The following is a 21773-nucleotide window of genomic DNA, read 5'->3' as shown; positions in this document are numbered from 1 at the left end:
ACCTGTTGCAGTGCTCCAGCGATGAGCCAACACTGTGGATGACACTGTACAGACCGTTATGGCCATGTAAACAAGATGACTGTCATCCCGTGCTGTGGTCACGTTCCATGGTCCAGTTCCCACTCGTCGCTGCATACAACCTCCCTCTATTTGCTGCTCCCACACACAGTTCACTGTTGTAGCAACATGCCCTGTGCAAGCCGATATGTTACAATATGGCAACCCTGTTTCCTGGAGACCGATCATTCTGCCCCGTTCAAACTTGCTCAGATGCCAATATGGTTCCCTTTGATGTCAACAAGGCATACTGGCATTCACTGTATTGTTTCTACCTAATGCGACAGCTTTGCACCGACTACACTAGGCACAACACCGACTCTGTCAGACTGACACGAGAGGGCTCTGCTCAGCCTACGTATACCCCATCTCGCTGCAAAACATATCACGTATTGCTTGCACACCCGTGTGGTGCTATTCTGGTAATTCCTTCTTGGTGGAGTATTTTTCACAAACGGCAGTGTAAATCGTGACCTGGGCCTGCTACGCTATTTTCAAGGGTGAATGATTTTCCCAGGATGGTTGGTGTTTTCCAACACCTGTTAAAAGTAAACTTTTGAGAGGTACTGGCAGGTCACAACAATTTGCTAGGGGGAACAGAAAGTGGTCAATTGAAATGGCTGCATTTGCCTCCTTAAGCTGGTTGTCAATAAGACCTGAATATTATAACAATTTTGTGAAGCAGTTCAGAGCTCATGAAATCGAAGAATTGGTTGGCAGCTGTTGTGAGAGCAGGAAACGTGGCAGTATGGTCTATGGAGCAAAGGTTCTGCTTTTGTAGTGTATTTATTAAGTCAGGAGTACATAATCTTTCAGGATCAATCATATTACTTCTTCTAGTACTGAAAACAGAGAGACACCAAAAATGCATTCTCACACGCAGGGTGGATTTCTGATTGAGTCATTTTTAGTTTTCTAGGTTACCATTGTCATTTAGCCAACATTCAGACACTTGGTAGGCAGGGACTTCAGATTAGGTTGTGCAGGAATACCTAGCTGGTTGGTGATGTTTAGTGAATGAAGCTGACTTGGAAAGCTTACACTGAAACCAATTGATTATATCTGTTTCTGGGGTGTTTAGGTGTGACAAATCTTTTGTAGGCTACCTGAAGAGAATAGCAGATTTAAAGGGAAGCACTTTTAACTTCTGCTTGTATTGGGGGGATAGCTTTTTAAAATTGCATTTTAGAAGTTGAAGCTTGTGAGGTAGCAAATGCATGAGGGTTGCTTTCTACATCATCTAACATTGATGTTATATTGGCAACACTAATTTTATTTCTTACCTTTAATTCCTGTGCCTACACTTTATCAAGATTTCAAACAGTAATTACCTAAGCAATTCAAATGTGCTTTAAGATATTGTCGCAGAAGAAGCTGAGTAATACTTTGGTGTAGTGGTTATGATGCTAAACTGTTGAATGGAGGGTCATGAGTTCAAAATGCACCTGGATTGTTCCATTTTAATTTCTATATTCGGTTCGAGTACATTCTAGAAGTATCCACAAATGTCAAGAATCACTGTACTGGAATGTTCTGTAACTGTATATATTCTGTATGCGTTCTGGCTGGAGGCAGTTCGCTCCGCACTCTTGTATGTGCAAGTGCTGAATAAACCTTCGTTAAGTGAAGTTAGTGTTTGTAATTCACCTAATTACACCTTCTTCTACGTGACATTATTCCGCTGGAGGCGCCAGGTATTGGAACATGTGATAGTGCACATTATCAATGACACAGTGGCCATTTACTTGGCGAGAAACCCGAGTTCGAATCATATTCAACAGATCGCAATCTACTGGAGACAGGAGAAGAAGAAGAGAACATTACGATGTCAGCAACTGTGTGCTACCACAGGAGACATCCTTCCGGGTTCTCTGGTAACGGTGGCCAAGATCCAAACAAGTGGCTGAAGGTATATGAGCATATAGACAAATTTAACAAATAGGATGACACCATGTGTTTGACTAAAGTATTTTTCTACTTGGAGGGCACTGTCAAGCAAATGTATGAGAACAACGAGGAGAAGTTCACAAGCTGGGAAGTATTCCAGGCAGAACTGTGCAAGTATTCGGCAACACACAACGACAGAAGTGCAAGCCTGAAGATAAATTTAAGTGCAGGGGCCCAGCGTCCTGGAGAAACTACTGCATCCTACATTGAAGATGTCTTGGAGCAGTGTAAAATAGTGGATCCTAGAATAAAGGAGGAAGATAAAGTTGCACACCTCATGAAGGGTGTTGCCGAGGACATGTACACTCATGCTCATAAATTAAGGATAATGGCAGAATGTGGTGCCACAAAACGTGGCACTACACAGAACTGGTGCTAATAGCATAGGCACATAGGGAACACACATGACACAGATCCAAAAGTCCATGGTATTGGTGATAAGTTGAGAAAACCGCCCCGAAACACATTTGCTACAAAACACCACTGATTCCTGCACATGTACCATGCCATCAATATGGGATATGATCGCCATGCACACGTACACAGGCCGCACAACGGGTTGGCGTACTCTGGATCAGGTGATCAAGCAGCTGCTGGGGTGTAGCCTCCCATTCTTGAACCAGTACCTGTCAGAGATCCTGAGTGTCCTAGGGGTTTGAAGACTTGCAGTGATACGTCGACCGAGAGCATCCCAAACATGTTCGATGTGGTTTAGGTCTGAAGAGCAGGCAGGCCGCTCCATTCGCCTGATATCTTCTGTTTCAAGGTACTCCTCCATGATGGCAGCTCGGTGGGGCCATGTGTTATCATCCATCGGGAGGAAGAAAGGACCCACTGCACTCCTGAAAAGGCGGACATACTGGTGCAAGATGACGTCCTGATACACCTGACCTGTTAAAGTTCCTCTGTCAAAGACATGCAAGGTTGTATGTGCACCAATCATAATCCCACCCCCCACCATCAAACCACGACCTCCATACAGACCCCTTTCAAGGACATTGTGGGGTTGGTATCCGGTTCCTGGTTCACGCTAGATGAAAACCCATTGAGAATCACTGTTCAGACTATACCTGGACTCGTCCGTGAACATAACTTGGAATCACTGTTCCAATGACCATATACTGTGTTCTTGACACCGTGCTTCACGGGCTCTCCTGTGACCAGCGGTCAGTGAAATGCACCTCGCAGGTCTCCAGGCTAATAAACCATGTCTGTTCTGTCGTCTGTAGACTGTGTGTGTGGAGACAACTGTTCTAGTGGCTGCGGTAAGGTCCCAAGCAAGGCTACCTGCAGTATTCCGTGGTCATCTGTGGGCACTGATGGTGAGATATAGGTCTTCTTGTGGTATTGTACATGGTGGACATACCATACTGTAGCACCTGACATGTTTCCAGTCTGCTGGAATCATTGCCACAATCTTGAGATCACACTCTGTGGCACATAGAGGGCCCGTGCTACGACCTGCTGTGTTTGACCAGCCTCCAGTCTCCTTAGTATTCTACCCCTCAAAACATCATCAATATATGTTCTTTGAGCCATTTTCAAAACACAGTCACCATTAAAATGTCTGCACACTTACTCACTGCACTGTACTCTGACATACCTCAACACATCTCTGCATATGTGGACTACTGCCAGCGCCACCGTGCGACGACCGCAGGTCAAATGCGCCGAATGGTCATACCCCAAGGTGATTTAAACCCACAAACCGCCCACCAGAGCATTGTTTCACAATGTATCAGCATTATCCTTCATTTATGAGCATGAGTGTATCAAGCCTTACTACTGAAGGTGGTTTCCACAGCAGAGGACTGCATAAAATGGTGCCAGTATAATGCATCAAAAAAGAATTACATGAAAGAAGTCTGAACAGCTTCCAAACGTTGTATCGATGTATGTGATGGAGGTAGCAACTGATTTCACAAGTGGTGTTCGTCAGATAGAGAGGAAGTTCAGAAGGCACCTGGATTACATGGTGAGCAAAAATCCGAGAAGCTTCAAGAGATCATAAGTGAGGAACTGGAACAGACACTGAACCCAATTTCTCGTCCTTCATTTCCCTTTAAAACGGTGAAGGAGTTGAAACCAAGGCGGAGTTACATTCCTATAATGCCGCATGAGGAACCTGTTTGGGCACCAAAGAACACAGACATCTGGAGGAACCACGAAAACAAACCAGTATGTTTCCATTGTGGACGAGCGGGACATGTGGTGCGCTATTGTTGAGGAAGGTGGCGGATATCTGATGTCACCCGTGCCAGAAGACAGCAGGCCAATCTTAGCCGACGTCAACTCCGGGACAACGAAGATGAACAAGATGATGTGCGTGCAGGACAACATAGGTCACCATTACCACAAGCTAGCCGCTGGAGAGGGTGCTTCTCAACACGCCAATCAAGGTCTCCATCACTGTTTAGAAGCTCCAGCCGATCAGCTAGCCGCTGCAACCTGGAAAACTAAAGGGTGTGACCTTCCTTGGAGGTGAGGCAGCCGAAGAGAAAAATCCTCCGCCATCGATCACTACAAAAATGATAATACACTACGTCGATATCCTCATGGACGGCCGACCAGCCCAAGCTCTTGTGGACTCTGGAGCATCATATTCAGTCATTTCGGAGAAGTACCACCGCCATTTGCAGAAAACCATATTCATCAACAACAAAACATCTCTGCTGAAGGTGGCTAATGGGAAATATGTAAAACCTACTGGAAGATGTACCATTCATGTGGTTATAAGTGTCCATAAACAGCCCTTAGAATTCATCGTCTTGCAAGAGTGTATTCATGACGTCATTCTGGGATGGGACTTTTTGAAAGCTTCTCAGGCCATTATAGATTGTGGTCACTCAAAGATTATGCTAGACAGATGAGATGAGATACTGTGGACAGGAAGATGAGCATCCGAGTGTGTGGAGGCTATGTGTGCTGGATGAAGTGACCATTCCTGCGGTCAGTGCTAGATAGGTAACTGTCACGTGCCATGCCACACATCAACCCATGGATCTTGTAGTGGAATGTAAGTGAAGCGTACCACTGAAGAATAACTTGGTCCTCCCAGCCTCTGTCGTCTCGTTCAAGAATGGATTCAGTGAATTGTGGATAGTTAACTGTCGCCAAGAACCACAGATCCTTCCAAAATGCATGTGCATAGCAAACACTGAGCTGATAACTGGAGAACAGCTGAGCGTCATAGAAACCTCCCATGCCGAGTATGTGGGCGAAACTAGTGCTACTACTACGAGACAAGATCTTCTAGCTCGACTATCACCAGATCTCACTAAGGAACAACAGAAGAAGCTATTTGCCATTCTTCAAGAGTTCTCTGAATGTTTCAGTCCACAGGTGAAGAGCAAATTAAACAAATCGATGGTGAAGGGATTAGCACTGGAGACCATCAACCAATAAGCCAGAGAGCATAGCGTGTGTCAGCAACGGAACGTTGAATAATTCGCGACAAGGTAGAGAAAATGATGATGAATGACATCATTCAGCCTTTGCAGAGCCCATAGTCATCACCAGTGGTCCTCGTCAGGAAGAAGAATGGCAGTTGGAGCTTTTGTGTTGATTACAGGAAGCTTAATAAGATAACTAAAAAGGACGCTTACCCTCTTCTGCGAACTGATGATATGCTAGATTGTCTGAAGGGGGCTAAGTTTTTCTCACCATGAACATGTACTTGGGATACTGCAAATCAAAGTAGATGAGGCTGATTGTGAGAAAACTGCATTCATCACCCCTGAGGGCCTGTATGAGTTTAAGGTAATGCTGTTCGGCTTGTGTAATGCACCACCAACTTTTGAACAGATGATGGATAATCTTCTACGTCACCTGAAGTGGACAATTTGTCTTTGTTATTTGGATGACATTATAGTGTTCTCAGAGACATATCATGAACATATAAAAGGACTGAGGGCCATTCTTAAGTGACTCCAACAACAGGGACTGAAACTTAATCCAAGAAAGTGTCTCTTTGGAGCAAAAGAAATGAAAATACTTAGACATCTTGGGTCAAATGAAGGTGTGCGGCCTGACCCAGAGAATGTAAGATCTATAACAGAATTTCCTATTTCTAAAAGTATTAGAGATGTGAGAAGCTTCCTCGGATTATGTTCTTATTACCGTTGTTTTATCAAAGACTTTTGTATTAAAGCCAGGCCACTCCAAGAGTTGTTAAAAGCTGATGCTAAATTTATCTGGGGTGGTGCTCAACAAGATTCTTTCTATGTGCTGCGAAAAGCTCTGGCAACTGACCCTGTACTTTGTCTGTATGATGACACAGCACCTACAGAACTACACACAGATGACAGTGGGTATGGGATCAGTGCTGTGCTGGTGTATATTTTGCATGGAAAAAAGATGGTTATAGCCTATGCTTCTAGGACACTTACAAAAGCCGAGAGAAACTACTTAACTACAGAAAGAGAATGTCTTGCTGTGATCTGAGCCATGAGCAAATTTCCACAGTATCTCTACGGAAGGCCATTCACAGTTGTTACAGACCATCATTCACTTTGTTGGTTGACAGGTCTTAAGGATCCAACAGGACGACTCGCCAGGTGGGCACTACATCTTCATCTTCAAGCGTATGACATTACCACAGTGTACAAAAGTGGAAGAAAACACCAAGATGCCGACCGTGTCTCAAGAAACCCTGTGCAAGACCATCAAGATTTTGATGAAGATAGTGACTGTCTCACTACACTCCAGCATCTCTCTGCTGAGCAGCAGAGTGACACCAAGATATCTCAAACTATGCTTCCCTTAAATCAGTCAGAGGATGTGAATGGACAGTTTAAGGTAGTTTATGGATTACTTTGCAAGAAAAACTTTGATCCATTTGGAAAGAGGTGGCTACCAGCGATTCCTAAACATATGCGCTTAGATGTTCTACAGAAGTTCCATGACAAACTTGAGGCTGGGCATTTAGTCTTTATTAAGACATACAATAACATACACAAGAGATTTTTCTGGCCAGGTTTATTTAGGAGTGTCCGTCGCTATGTGTCGCACTGTAGAGATTGCCAGAGGAGAAAGGCAGTTCCTCGGAAACCACCTGGCTGACAAATACCAATTCCACCAGCCAAACACCTTTCCAGCGTGTTGGGATTGACCTCCTCAGACGATTTCCAACGTCCACTAGTGGCAGTAGACGGATTATTGGTTGCACTGGTTATCTGACACGTTATGCCATTACAAAAGCTGTGAAAACAGCAGAAGCATCCAAGGTAGCCAAATTCATCATGGAAGACATTTATTAAAACACGGTGCCCCAGTGTCATTAATTACGGATCAAGGGAATGATTTTCAATTGAATCTTGTGACAGAGATAAACCGTCGGTGCAACATTACTCATCATATGACGACTGCCTACCATCCACATACTGACGGACTTACTGAACACCTTAATAAGACCTTGGCCAACATACTATTAATGTTCATCAGTGCTGAGCACAGCAACTGGGATGAGCTGCTACCTTTCGTGACGTTTGCCTATAACAACGCCAAACAAGACACCACAGGATTTATGCAATTTTTCCTAGTGCATGGGTGTGAGGCGACTATGATGATGGACACTGTTTCCATTACATCCTGATGACATGGAAAACGACTACTTCGGCCACGTGTTAACCAAAGCTGAGGCAGCTTGGCAATTAGCTCGACTTCCAACATTGCAGGCTCAAGAAAATGATCGCCGAAGATATGACGCGAGCTACTGCCCTGTTGTGTACCAGCCTGGTGACCTCGTCTGGATCTTCACTCCTGTTGGGAAGATTGGTCTCTCTGAGAAGCTCCCCAGGTGCTACTTTGCAACTTATAAGGTTGTAAGACAGTTGTCTGATGTTACTTATGAAGTTTGAGATTTCGACCCCGACACAAGACTACGAAAGATCAGAGATACGGTCCACATCCCTTGAATGAAGCCCTATAAGGATCCTATCACCCAGGGTAAATTCGAAGCTCCAGCAGCAGGCAACAAGCGGAAAGATGATGAAGAGCATAGTGGCAAAAAGAATTCTGAGAAGATCACCACCAGGGCGAGTATCAGTCATCGGAAGTCTGAGTATGCAGGACCGACGACTTGTTCTCGGAATAGGACGACGTAATACCGAGACGCTGTTTTCTAAGGAGGGAGCAATGTCGCAGAAGAAGCTGAGTAGTACCGAGGTGTAGTGGTTATGATACTGAACTGTTGAATGAAGGGTCTTGAGTTCAAAACTCACCTGGATTGTACCATTTCAATTTCTGTATTTGGTTCGAATACATTCTAGAAGTATCCACAAATGTCAAGAATCATTGTACTGGAATGTTTTGCAGCTGTGTATATACTGTATGTGTTCTGGCAGGAGGCAGTTCGCTCCGCGCTGTTGTGTGTGCAAGTGCTGAATAAACCTTCCTTTAAGTGAAGTTAGTGTTCGTCATTCATCTAATTATACCTTCTTCTACATGACAATATAAACAAATATTTCCATCACGGGTTATTCTACCACATTTCCCTGACAACGGCACTGTGTGGTCATATTGCAGAAATTTAAAGCGCCATATTGTTTAAGAATGTAAGACTTGATATTAAGCTGAATGTATCTAGCCATTATGTGCTCTGGCATGAATGTTCCATGGAATATGTAATGGATCTGGGAGATGTGTTATTTTCTACCAGATTTGTCGATACCAAATTGTAAATGTTTTCTTATATTTTTGTCAGAAACTTTTTTTTAATTGTAATTTTTGTCAGAAATTTTTTAAAATTGTAATTTGCCTTATTTTATGTTAATTTACTTATATTTTTGAGAGTGAAAGCATATTGATTACTATTAGTAGATGTGATGAAGAATATCAAAGAGACTGATTACAAGTGGAAGCTTGTGTGTTGTGTAAAATGTCTTTGAAGCTGGAGTTGTCTTTGACTGTCGTCAGTCGGCAGTGAACTCTCGGTGTGTGTTGACGGTAGAACAATGTGCAGGTCGCCGTCATAATGATTTGTTAGTGAACAGGAAAAATGAATTATGTTACTGTCTTTTTTATATAAACTTTAAGAAGAAACCACATTCGAAGAAATGGTATTTGAAGCACCAAAAATTAGGCAAACGCATTGAACCAGGTCATTTCCGCAGCCAACGAAACTGCATTGTGGAATCATACTTCCACTAGACAACTGAAGCCAAGACAAATATCATCTTGTAAACATTTCACAGAAAAAGCACTGTCACGAAATATGCCAAATTTGAGTAAATAAAAATAGTGAGCATATTTCAAATACAAGAGTAAACTTTGCTGGTTTTACTTGTCCACCATTTGCATTTTTCCATTACATTATGGATGTCAATTATACCTTCCTGATACCACTCCTCCTTGAATTTCTCTTTAGGCGTTTCCAATCACGTCTGCAAGTGGTTAGAGCCTTATTTTGCAAATGTAGATTGTACTTCAGGGTGTCATACGGCTCACTTCATGAAGTTTCTGTAGGATATTCTCCAAGAAACTTTGCTGCTTGAAGTCCAGTGGCCTACTGAGAAGTCAACATTTCTACCAACAAAATCCCATTTCTAAAGTTCACTTATTTTTAAGATTCAGTATACCTTTATGACTTTAGCTTTTTCCACATAAGCAGTTTCTGTCCTATCAGAACTACTTTCAGATTTCTTCCTACCAGATTTCCTAGAAATCAATGGCACACCCAGTCCATTGAGAGTAGGAGAACAATTTTAAGGCTCCACAACACCCCGGTGATATCAACAAAAATGGAAGTTTACTCAGGCAGAGCCTCACTAGAGGAACCCTACTATTACTGAACTGCAACAAGGTGTACTAGTGTGTGTTCAGCAACAAAATCTATCAGCATTTTAAATAAAGGATTCTACCATGCTTACAAAAATGGATAATCCAGGATAGAGTAATGACAATATTATGAAACGGATAGTTGTTACTCACTATAAAGCAAAGATGCTGAGTCATAGATTGTCAAACAGCTTGACAGTCTTTTTGTAGTCTCTATCTGTGATTCCACATCTTCACTATATGGTGAGTAGCACCTATCCTTTCTATAACATTGTCATTCTCCCTTCCTTGTAATCTAGTTGGTTAAGCCAAGATTACTACCATTCTTCTTGACACATAACATACTTCCATCACACTCAATGGCAATCACTGAATGATGTACACGAGTTACTGGTACATAAGCAGGAGCTGAGGTGGCAAACAACCAGCTCAGGAATATCAGGATCTGTACTCAGCAAGGATTGGCCTAGTTCATCAAGTTGCTCAAAATTTAAGATCATCCAGGTGGCACATGTTGTTTATCCAAATTCTATAGATGCAGAGATACTCTGCAAATGGCCATATGGTCTGTGGTTGGGGTACCTTGAACCACTACTAGTCATTTCCTTTCCACTGGCAAACAAAGCGAGGGGAAAATACTATCTATATACCTCTTTATGAGCCCTAATTTCTCTTATGTTTGTGGTCTTTATGCCAAGTGTACACTGATGACAGTAGAATGTGCAACATACCTTTTACTCCTTGAAATTGAAAACTCTAAAAACACTCACATAAAAAGTTGAAATTTTATCACTCCCTTGGCTGTCTTATCATTAGACTTTTGTATATAATGCAAGTTATTCCTTTGTAGATTCTAATTGGTTTTGTGCCATCTGTGTTTAATTCATGGTGGTCATCTAGTTACTGACTAAGGATCAACAACTGTTGAATTAATGTAACTATTTATCCATTCCTTATAATGACAAAAAAATATTTAAATGTAACACTGTCATAGAAGCTTAATTAAAAACAGAATCAGCCTTAATTTTTTTAAAAAGTCTCCTCACACACTTACTATGAACAAAAATCTTACATATTAAACAAACTGCATATATGATCAATGTTGCTGTCATTCTTAAATCATCTTCAAAACCTTATGTTGTACAATTTGCTGAGTTTATCATTTACACCTCCACCAGCCACAACAGGATTGAATGCTGCACGCTAGTATCACAGGCACTTGACACAGTAGCCTAAATAAGTAACTAAAGCGGAGGACAAAGAGGAAATTGTGACAACCTGGTGGCTGGAATGAGCACCTTGGAAATTGAGTACAGCACATGGAAAAGGGGGGGAGGGGGGGGAGTCAAGAGGGAGCTCTACAAACACAGACTAAAGGAGACTGAGGGCCTTCAGGAGAGTATCAAGTTGGATATCAGCTGGTCTACTCAATTTTGGGCAATACACAAACAATCTGAACTGTTAGTTGTGCAACAGAGTTGAGTGACACGGTGAATAGGCATCTGACAAACCTGTTGTCATCTAACCCGCAGCGGTGGGACACCAGCTTCCAACAGGAGGAGGCTGTTAACAGGGTTCGTAGGGAAGGCTCCCTCGCCAACTATACACCAGTGTGGTGAACAGGATCCAGCAAGCCCAGAACGGATGGTGCTGCAGACCAATAGGTCACACAACCATAGACCACGTGGGATAAAATCAGCACTCAGTAAAATCTCAGAATAACTATGCAGTCTGTGCCCCACAGAGAACATTCAGGTTCCTCATGCAGGTTGCCTTGAGCTGGCAGACATGAGGCAGCCAAGTTAGCTTCTTGTCAAGCAAAATACCTAATAACTGAGGAGATTCAATGACTTCAAGTAACTGCTCACCAAGATTAACTTCTGGTTGCAGATGAACAGTCTGGAGTTGGCAAGAAAGCACAACTCATGATTTTGCAGGAGAAAATTGATAGCCATGATTCAGGGCCCAGTCATGAAGTGTGAAGTTGGTGTTCAGTGGTGCACAGTGATGAAGAGGCATAGTGCAGATAAATATCATTCACACACAGTTCTTTAGAGACTGTGGGACCCACCACATCTATGATACCATCAATGGCAAAAGCAAACAGTGTTACATTCAGAATTGATCCCTAAGGGACTACAGTTCCTTGTACATATTGGTTGCTAAGAGTTGAACCTATCTGGAGCCAAAAAAACCACAGAGATATGGGATTCTGGATGAAAATGGGAAACTGCCCTGGAAAACCCATTCCTGCACTGTACACAGAATGTGATGTTGCCAGGTGTAGAACAAAGAGCATTGCAATCAGATTTTGGTCATGCACAAAAGTGCTTCACACTGAAGATTCTAGACAGATCTGGTGATCTGTGGTGGACAAGAAAACCCAAAAGCCACTTTGGAATCGCGATATATGGCCTCCAGTTTCGAGGCACCAACAAAGATGTCAGTTGACCATTCGTTCAGATAACTTACACAGCCCACTTATCAAAGACATTGGCCAGTAATTAAGTTAAAATATGTGGGACCTTTCCCAGTTTCCCAACAGGAATAATAATACCTTCCTGCCATTGTGAGAGAAATTCTCCATCCTGCCACCATTAGAAAGCCCGAGGATATGTTTCACACTGTCAGCTTGAAGATGTTTGAACATTTGGTTGGAGGTTTTGTTGGGTCCAGGTGCCGTATCTTGAGACATTACCACAGTGCTGTGAAGCTTCCATTCACTACAAGAAACTTCGTATGACAGAGAGGCAAAACATTCAGCAAGTACCACGCAGTCAGAGCAGATGTTACCATTTACAAGGATGCCAGAAACTGCTGTACGTGCTGGATGGTCACAAATGCGGCAGAGTTTAGTCCATATTTGGCATGATGGGGTGTGGGATAATATAGATGATGTGTATTCCACTTTTGGATCTGCAGCTCTTGTCTTTCTATTCGAGTTTGTAGTTAAATTATAGGATACAGGTTCCGCCTTTATACAAAAACACTTTTTTTTTTTTTTTTTTTGCCCAAACACATTTTGGAACCTCTGTATCATCGTCAGTGTGTTTTGTTTATTGAAAACTGTAAAAAGTGGACATATTTCGGGTTTTAACTGATCTAACGAAGTGAGGCCAAAGAAAGTATTTCTTTTTTTTTTTCGTTTTGCTTGTTACAGTGTTTTTACATTATATGATTTTGCAGGACCATCTGTATGGTGTCCTGCACTGATAGCTCTTCATATGGATGCATTAACTCGCCAATGAAATTTGCATTTACATTGTTTGGTTTGCAGATGATAAGCTACCAGACTTGGTGTCTTCCCCAATGGTGATGGCATCATCTGGCAGGATGAATGTACATGTTACAAGGCCACAAGGATGCTACAGCGGTTTGAGGAGTACTGTAGAGAAATAAAGTTGATGTGTTGGCCTCCAAATTCATGTGATCTGAACCCAATGAAACACGCCTGGGACACAATCAGGTGCCAGCTCCTTTGAGCCAACAAACCCGCATCCCATAATATACAGGAACAATGGGATCTGTGTGTAGACATCTATTCTCAAATACATTTGGAAACCTATCAAGAACTTGTTGAAGCCATGCCATGCAGAGTTGCTGCTGTATTGCATTTCAACAGCAGACCAACACGCTATTAAGCAGGTGGTCATAATGTATTGCTCATCAGTTACTTTAACTGTACAAAATTGCTGTGATAACTACTCAGAATTTACAACCACATTCTCAGTATAACATTATCATGACCATTTCTATCCATCCAGTTCCTGTGCATCAATTGTTTATCACCAACTGGAGCAATATATTTGTACTCTGCGTCCAGATGACTTTCATTCAGCAATGCAGTTTGTGATACACTAAAAAGTTTTGTGTGTGTGTGTGTGTGTGTGTGTGTGTGTGTGTTGTGTGTGTGTGTAACAAATTCAGCTATCCCCAGTTGTACTAACAGTTTTTAACAGTGTACATTTGTTTTAATTTATAAGATTGTGCACCCAACCATAAATAACTTCTTACAGAAGCAAATGGAATGGTTTATCATATAATGTAACTGGGATGTTGTTAGATCTTGTCCTTGCCATGTACCTACATTCAGGCATGCATTCAGGCACAGGATGTGAAAAGTACGCCCTATCGTCAGTACATACAACTGCAGCTCATGGCAATCTTGCATACAGGGCACTTCCAATTCAAGGTTGTACACACACTAATCTTTTCATGTGTCGCCAAGACAATGATGAAATGTGTCAACTCTGCAAAGCCTGTGCAGATGGAATCAAATGCAATGGACAAAAATATGTTTACGACAGGGTCATCATTAACTGTTCTAGCACTAACTAGACAAGTTACAATTCAGTGAATCACACAAATTCAATGCTACACAACAACAACTGATGAGCAGCCATGTCGTACAGAAACACATTCTTAATTTGGAGCCATGTCCCTATACTTTTACTTCTGTTCACCACACATCACAAGGACAAAGATTGATGTGTGGGTAGGAACACCAGGAATGGACACAAGCATGGAATAGTACTGCTTGGACTGATACAAGTTACGAAATACATCAACAGCAGTCTACAAATATATAAAAATTCTAATGAACTGGGACCCATGACATGTCTGCTACTGTTCACAGTGTCGAACAGTAGAGAAAACTACTAATGGTCACACACAATATCCATTTCTTTGAAAACAGAAACCTACAGGAGACCTGAACCAAAAAAACCTCAACGCACCTGCTCATCTCTTCCAAACTGAGTCAGCAAATTTTTATGAAAGCTCCATGGACATCTTGAATCTTAGAACATATTCTGAGCTCAAACATAATGAGCTATCTTGAACAGAATGACTTCCTCAATGCCAACCAGCATGGATTTCGAAAACATTGATCACGTGAAACCCAACTCTTATTTTTCTCACATGACATACTGAAAGCTTTGAATCAAGGCAACCAGATAGAAGCTGTATTTCTTGATATCTGAAATACATTTGATTCAGTATCACAGCTACACTTATAGTATAGATATAGATGCATATGTAGACATGGGAATTCTTTTGTGACCCTCCATGTCACTTTAATTTTATCCTACTGAGAACATCTTGGACAATATCAAGTGCTGAAATCTAGTTCAAAGCAGTTTTTGTGTGTTAACGGCTGTGATTAAACAGCCCAATCTGAAAACACTGTAGATGTTACACAGAGTCCATGCCCCAATGCCACAGAAAATTTCTGTTGTCTTTAAGGTGAAAGGGAGAAAAAGACACTACTAGGTAGGTGAGTTGAATTCAGTTGCTCAGAGTGTATACTCACTGTTAAAATATAAGTCAGTTATAAAAGCAAATGCTTTGTAAATATTCTCACAACAAACATCAGTTTTACTGTGTAATTGCAGAAACTATGAAATACACCTAAAATTAAATATATTACAGTACTGCAATTGGATTTTACCTTCACTAAAGTTCGTATCTCTCTGGTTTATTGTCTGTGCACTTACAAATTTGAAACATAAAATATAAATTAAGAGTTCTATACAACTAATCAAGTATGAACAATAAAAACTGATGCACAACTGCAGCACTACTTCTTAAGCTTGTTGCTTGTAGGACAGAATAATTTTGTCTCTTCTGACCTAAACCATAAACTGCAGTCGTCAAATGCAATAGAAGCAAATTCCCATAAAAGCTACCTGTTAATAATACCTTGTATTCTTGCTGATAATATCCATTTAGCATAAATAGTGAAAATATACAAAAACTGGACACACAGTCAGTGGAATTAGAAAAAACTGTTAACATATAAAATACTAATATTGTAGGTCCTCATAACAAATAAAACTATTAGTACAAGATAATGTGTATGTTACCTTTCCCTTCCTTCTCCAACAACAACAATGCGTTGGTTGTCAGGAGACCATGAAATATCTTTGATGGGTCCGCCAAATGGTTGGAACTCATTTTTCAGTAAATGTTCCTTGTTAACTGTGTCCCAGATTCTAATTTTACCCGATTGATCTAAATTTCAAACAGACAAAGATAAAATGTAGTTAGTCACTTGTCTTACCCAAAGTACAGCTGACAAGAAAGGTATATTAGGATTCAACATCCCATCGATGAAGTCATTAGAGTCTCAATATCACATTGCATGGGCCCATGATGGGAACTGCCTTGAGCAATTTAAGCAAAATCACAAAAAAGCTGGTAAGCCAAATAGGAATTTGAACTCTGTTCTCCCCACATGAAAATATAGCATGCCTTTACCTCAGCACATTCAGTCAGCAATACAAACTTTATAATATTTTCCTCCTAATACCGTGCACTGCAAAGCTTAAGACCAAGACTTCCTTTATTGTTTAATACATGTGGAATCGCAATATGGAGTAATAAAAAAGAAGCTGATATAGTGAAAAAGGCGAAGAAGATGTAAAGATATCATCTTCACAGTACATGACAGAAGTCACTTTTAAACATAGATAAAAAATGAAACCTTAAAGAAATGGCAACAGAGATTCCAATAACAGAATGATCATCTAGGATCTGTACCCACACATCTCAATGAGACTCTTCAAGGTCCTCGAATCAGGTCACATCTGCACCTTCCCTCTTCCCCCACCACGACTACATAACGGAAAAATACGTAGCAAAGAGACGTCCACAGGGCTCTATATTTGGACTGGAGTTCTGGTATACTGACTTGGAAAATTTATTACAGAAAATAAGTAACTATCCCTACCAGAAGGGCGCATGTATACTCTAGTGACTTGATGATAGTAGTAACAGGTATTACTAGGGCAGAATTAGAAACAAATAGTCGGTATATTAAGGCACTGCTTCGCCCAAACATTAAAAAGCTACAAATAAAACAATATGGTTCACAAAGGGAAAATATCATGACAACCAAAAATAAGAATAAATAATTCTCTGACCAAGACATATGTTGTTGAAAGGTACTATCAGATATATGTTAACGTGAAGCAAAATTTTCATAAATGTATATAAATTTTCTGCTAACAAGTTCTTAATCTAATGAACAAAATTCCAATGATCAGCAAAAATAAGTTCATCTACCTCTAGAAATCATTAGACTGTATCATAAAACTAAACTTGTTTCCATAGTACGTTACACTGCAAATGTGTGGGTAATATGGCACAACTGACTAACTTTTAACTAGCTCTATGCAGAGTGCAGAGAAGCATGTTACTGAGATTTACATATGGATACAGGACCACTTCCATATAAGATTTTTTTCACGCTATTAAGACTATGTCACTCAGATCTAGTAATTAGAAAGTAATGAGCCCAACACTGGTCACGAGGAAGGACACAGAAAAAGCAACCGACATATTAAGGGAAAGAGCAAACTCCAAGGAAGAAATGATGTACAATGCAAGAACGGAAGAAGGGTTGGCATGAAGAACCAACAGGATGATAAAGCTCCGAGTTCTTTCATTGTGTGAAGGAAAGATTTCAGATGAAGTACAATCCTTCCTCAAAGAGTATAATAGATTTTCTTACTCCACATATCTCAACAAAACACCATATGAACTTAATAGTAACAGTATGCCGATAAACTGGAACACTGGACCATATTGTTTGACACTGTATTTATTTCAGTGACACCACAATATAAAAAAAAGTTGGAACAGGGGATGAGACAGCACACATCATCATGATAAATCAGATACAGCACAAGTTAAATAAACTAACCAAAAAGGTATCCAAGAGAGAACTGGCGATTAACTTCACAGACAAGAGCGGAGTAATATAAATTCACTATAAGAAATTAATTATGCTACTAAATACAAGCAAAGATTGCAGGGTATACAGGGTGTTACAAAAAGGTACGGCCAAACTTTCAGGAAACTTTCCTCAAACACAAAGAAAGAAAATATGTTACGTGGACATGTGTCCGGAAACGCTTACTTTCCATGTTAGAGCTTATTTTATTACTTCTCTTCAAATCACATTAATCATGGAATGGAAACACACAGCAACAGAACGTACCAGCGTGACTTCAAACACTTTGTTACAGGAAATGTTCAAAATGTCCTCTGTTAGCGAGGATACGTGCATCCACCCTCCGTCGCATGGAATCCCTGATGCGCTGATGCAGCCCTGGAGAATGGCGTATTGTATCACAGCCGTCCACAATACGAGCATGAAGAGTCTCTACATTTGGTACCAGGGTTGCGTAGACAAGGGCTTTCAAATGCCCCCATAAATGAAAGTCAAGAGGGTTGAGGTCAGGAGAGCGTGGAGGCCATGGAATTGGTCCGCCTCTACCAATCCATCGGTCACCGAATCTGTTGTTTAGAAGCGTACGAACACTTCGACTGAAATGTGCAGGAGCTCCATCGTGCATGAACCACATGTTGTGTCGTACTTGTAAAAGCACATGTTCTAGCAGAACAGGTAGAGTATCCCGTATGAAATCATGATAACGTGCTCCATTGAGCGTAGGTGGAAGAACATGGGGCCCAATCAATGCATCACCAACAATGCCTGCCCAAACGTTCACAGAAAATCTGTGTTAATGACGTGATTGCACAATTGCGTGCGGATTCTCGTCAGCCCACACATGTTGATTGTGAAAATTTACAATTTGATCACGTTGGAATGAAGCCTCATGCGTAAAGAGAACATTTGCACTGAAATGAGGATTGACACACTGTTGGATGAACCATTCGCAGAAGTGTACCCGTGGAGGCCAATCAGCTGCTGATAGTGCCTGCACACACTGTACATGGTACAGAAACAACTGGTTTTCCCGTAGCACTCTCCATACAGTGACGTGGTCAACGTTACCTTGTACAGCAGCAACTTCTCTGATGCTATTAGGGTTATCGTCAACTGCATGAAGAATTGCCTCGTCCATTGCAGGTGTCCTCGTCGTTCTAGGTCTTCCCCAGTCGCGAGTCATAGGCTGGAATGTTCCGTGCTCCCTAAGACGCCGATCAATTGCTTCGAACGTCTTCCTGTCGGGACACCTTCGTTCTGGAAATCTGTCTCGATACAAACGTACCACGCCACGGCCATTGCCCCTTGCTAATCCATACATCAAATGGGCATCTACCACCTCCGCATTTGTAAACATTGCACCGACTGCAAAACCACGTTCGTGATGAACACTAACCTGTTGATGCTACGTACTGATGTGCTTGATGCTAGTACTGTAGAGCAATGAGTCGCATGTCAACACAAGCACCGAAGTCAACATTACCTTCCTTCAATTGGGCCAACTGGGGGTGAGTCGAGGAAGTACAGTAAATACTGACGAAACTAAAATGAACTCTAACACGGAAATTAAGCACTTCTGGACACATGTCCACATAACATCTTTTCTTTATTTGTGTGTGAGGAATGTCTCCTGAAAGTTTGGCCGTACCTTTTTGTAACACCCTGTATACGTTGAGCTGAATGTGGTGGAGTGACAAGGTTTCTGTGGATCCCATGTCTGTCATTTGCAACATGCCGCAGTACAGTGACACAGTAAGCAAAGTACATTAGAAGACTTGACACTCACCACTGTTGCAGTGTATGTCCATAATGGAGTCACAGAGGCTATTTCACACTCGGAGGAAGTGTTTCAACAAGGTGGTAGAGAGAGAATGTGTTGCAGACAGTGGAAACTTTTAAAGAAATGCTGATATTACCAGATTTGAACTATTTTGTATCCTCAGTGGGCTATGACATTGAGATCAAGATGGGGAAGGATGCACTGGTGTTGGGCATAGAGGGTTGTTGGGTTCTGCATCCGCACCATGGGCACCGTGGACTTCACATCAGTTGACAAAGACCTCAGGTGCTGTAAGCTAGGAGGAAAGTGTGCATGCTATCCTAGACCAATTGTATTGAGGTTTCTGAAAATTGTATGCTGCCATGTTGTCCTCCATAATTTCATTATCAGTGTGCAAGTCACTGAGGCAGCATTGAATAAAGAGGCTTGTATTATATGGATATGGCTGAACTACCCCAGTTGTCATCTACTGGCTAGTAATGCAACTGATTATTTCATTTTTTTTTTTCCCTACCCTCAACCACTTGGTACTTACAGCCACTAGGTGTTTTTTTCAGACACTGACCTGAGGCACTCCCATACGCGGGCAGTGTGGTGGTAAAAACTATTTCACCTCTTCATGGCTTTCTGGATTCCAGAAACACTATGCTAGTGCCAGAGAAGCTGTAAACCTCATGTTATATGTATTTTGAAGTAAAGTGCGGTGAAGAAAGAATTGAGATTTCACCAGCAATTAGTACACAGTTAGCAAGTTGATAATCTTAGTTAATAAGTAGAGTTATCTTCGTAAATAATAAATTAATTGGAAACTATTATCTCTGAAAATAGTTATTAAATGAAATTGTAAAGAACAGTTACACACAATAAAAAGTTACAGTCTGCTTTAGTTTCCTGGCAGCAAAACTATTTAAATACCAGTCATTAATAAAAAAAGTAAATGATTAAATAAGTAAATAAATAAATAAATGTTCCATGTAATAAGCATATGATACTTCAATTTTCAGAGCATCACAAAGAAAATCAAATACAGCGGTTACATAAAATGAATTCAAACAGCCACGTCTCTTAGTCCAAGCTGAATGTTAAAGTAACAATAAACATAGCCACTATCAGAATTCTGTGTCTCAGAATATGCACAAGCTGAACCACTATAAGCTTCAGCAGTTTGCTATGGCAGTTCTCTAAAGTTTGGCAATCTTCTTTGTCTGTATGTTAAAAGAAGTGTAATAAAAGTTCAGTCATAATTTATTTCACTTTCTGATATGTCAGACAGTAATTCTGTCCAAAACGATTAGCAAGCAAGTTTTTGCTTGGTTCCCACCTTTCAAGCCTCGGTTCTCTGGGATCTTCCATTCGCAGAGCACATTATAGGGACCAACACTCCCACTGCGTTGGCCATTTCTGCTCACTGGCTATTGCTCATTGCTATGCTGAATATAAAATGCCTTATTACTGTGCAGGACCTGTCATCTAGTACAGTGTCTGACTACTAATCAAAACATCATCGTTCTCGGGTTCGAATCACAGCAATGCTAAGTGTGGTGTGATGATACTGTGATTGCAACTGCACACTGAAAAGTTGCTTCAATAGCATAGACATGCGGTTGAATAATGTGGAAGTAGTATTCATGTAATGAATAAGTAACGTGTGAATCTGCAGACTTGCTGAAACACTCCGAGCTATATAATTATGAGGTTACACAACATTCGAGAAATGATTGTGAAGGGATACCAAGGGTCAGATGTTAGAGATGCCAAAATACACTGTGATAATCAAGGAAGTATCATCTGCACCAGTTCTATGCCAACATGGCTATACACTGAGGTGACAAAAGACATGAGATAGTGATATGCACATACACAGATTGCAGTAGTACCATGTATACAAGAGTGCTGCAATGACAGAGCTGTCATTTGTACTCAGGTGATTCATGTGAAAAGTTTCCAATGTGATTATGGCCGCACGACAGGAATTTTGGAAATTGTTAGAGAAGTCAGAATCCCAAGAGCCACAGTATCAAGAAAGTGCCGAGAATACCAAATTTCAAGCATTACCTCAAGGCACTGGGAGCAGTAACGTTTGCAAAGAGTTGTCGGTGCTAACAGACAAGCAACACTGCATGAAATAACCAGAGACATCAATGTAAGATGTACAACGAACATATCCATTATAACAGTGCAGCCAAATACTGCACTAACGGGCTACGGCAGCAGACGACAGACATGAGTGCCTTTGCTAACAGCACGATGTCACCTGAAACACCTCTCCTGGGCTCTGACCACATCAGTTGGACCATAGATGAATGGAAATTGTGGTCTGGCCAGATGAGTAATGGTTTCAGTTGGTAAGAGCTGATGGTAGGGCTCGAGTGCAGCGCAGACCCATCTTGTCAACAAGGCACTGTATAAGCTGATGGTAGCTCCATAATGATGTGGACTGTGTTTACATGGAATGGACTGGGTCCTTTGGTCCAAGTG

General features: G+C 41.3%; 1 protein-coding gene across 1 annotated transcript in view; it reads right to left on the bottom strand.

Moving 5' to 3' along the window:
• LOC124794306 (actin-interacting protein 1) overlaps positions 1 to 21773 on the bottom strand; it is a 193307-nt gene that overhangs the window by 162238 nt on the left and 9296 nt on the right. Inside the window, exon 4 of the mRNA XM_047258085.1 lies at positions 15645 to 15792. Coding sequence (XP_047114041.1) covers positions 15645 to 15792 — 148 coding nt within the window. The remainder of the gene's footprint in view (positions 1 to 15644; positions 15793 to 21773) is intronic.

Source organism: Schistocerca piceifrons, chromosome 1 (assembly GCF_021461385.2).
Source record: "Schistocerca piceifrons isolate TAMUIC-IGC-003096 chromosome 1, iqSchPice1.1, whole genome shotgun sequence".
Taxonomy (NCBI): domain Eukaryota; kingdom Metazoa; phylum Arthropoda; class Insecta; order Orthoptera; family Acrididae; genus Schistocerca; species Schistocerca piceifrons.
The sequence above is the reverse complement of the archived record's forward strand: the minus strand, read 5'-3'. Positions and strand labels throughout refer to the sequence as shown.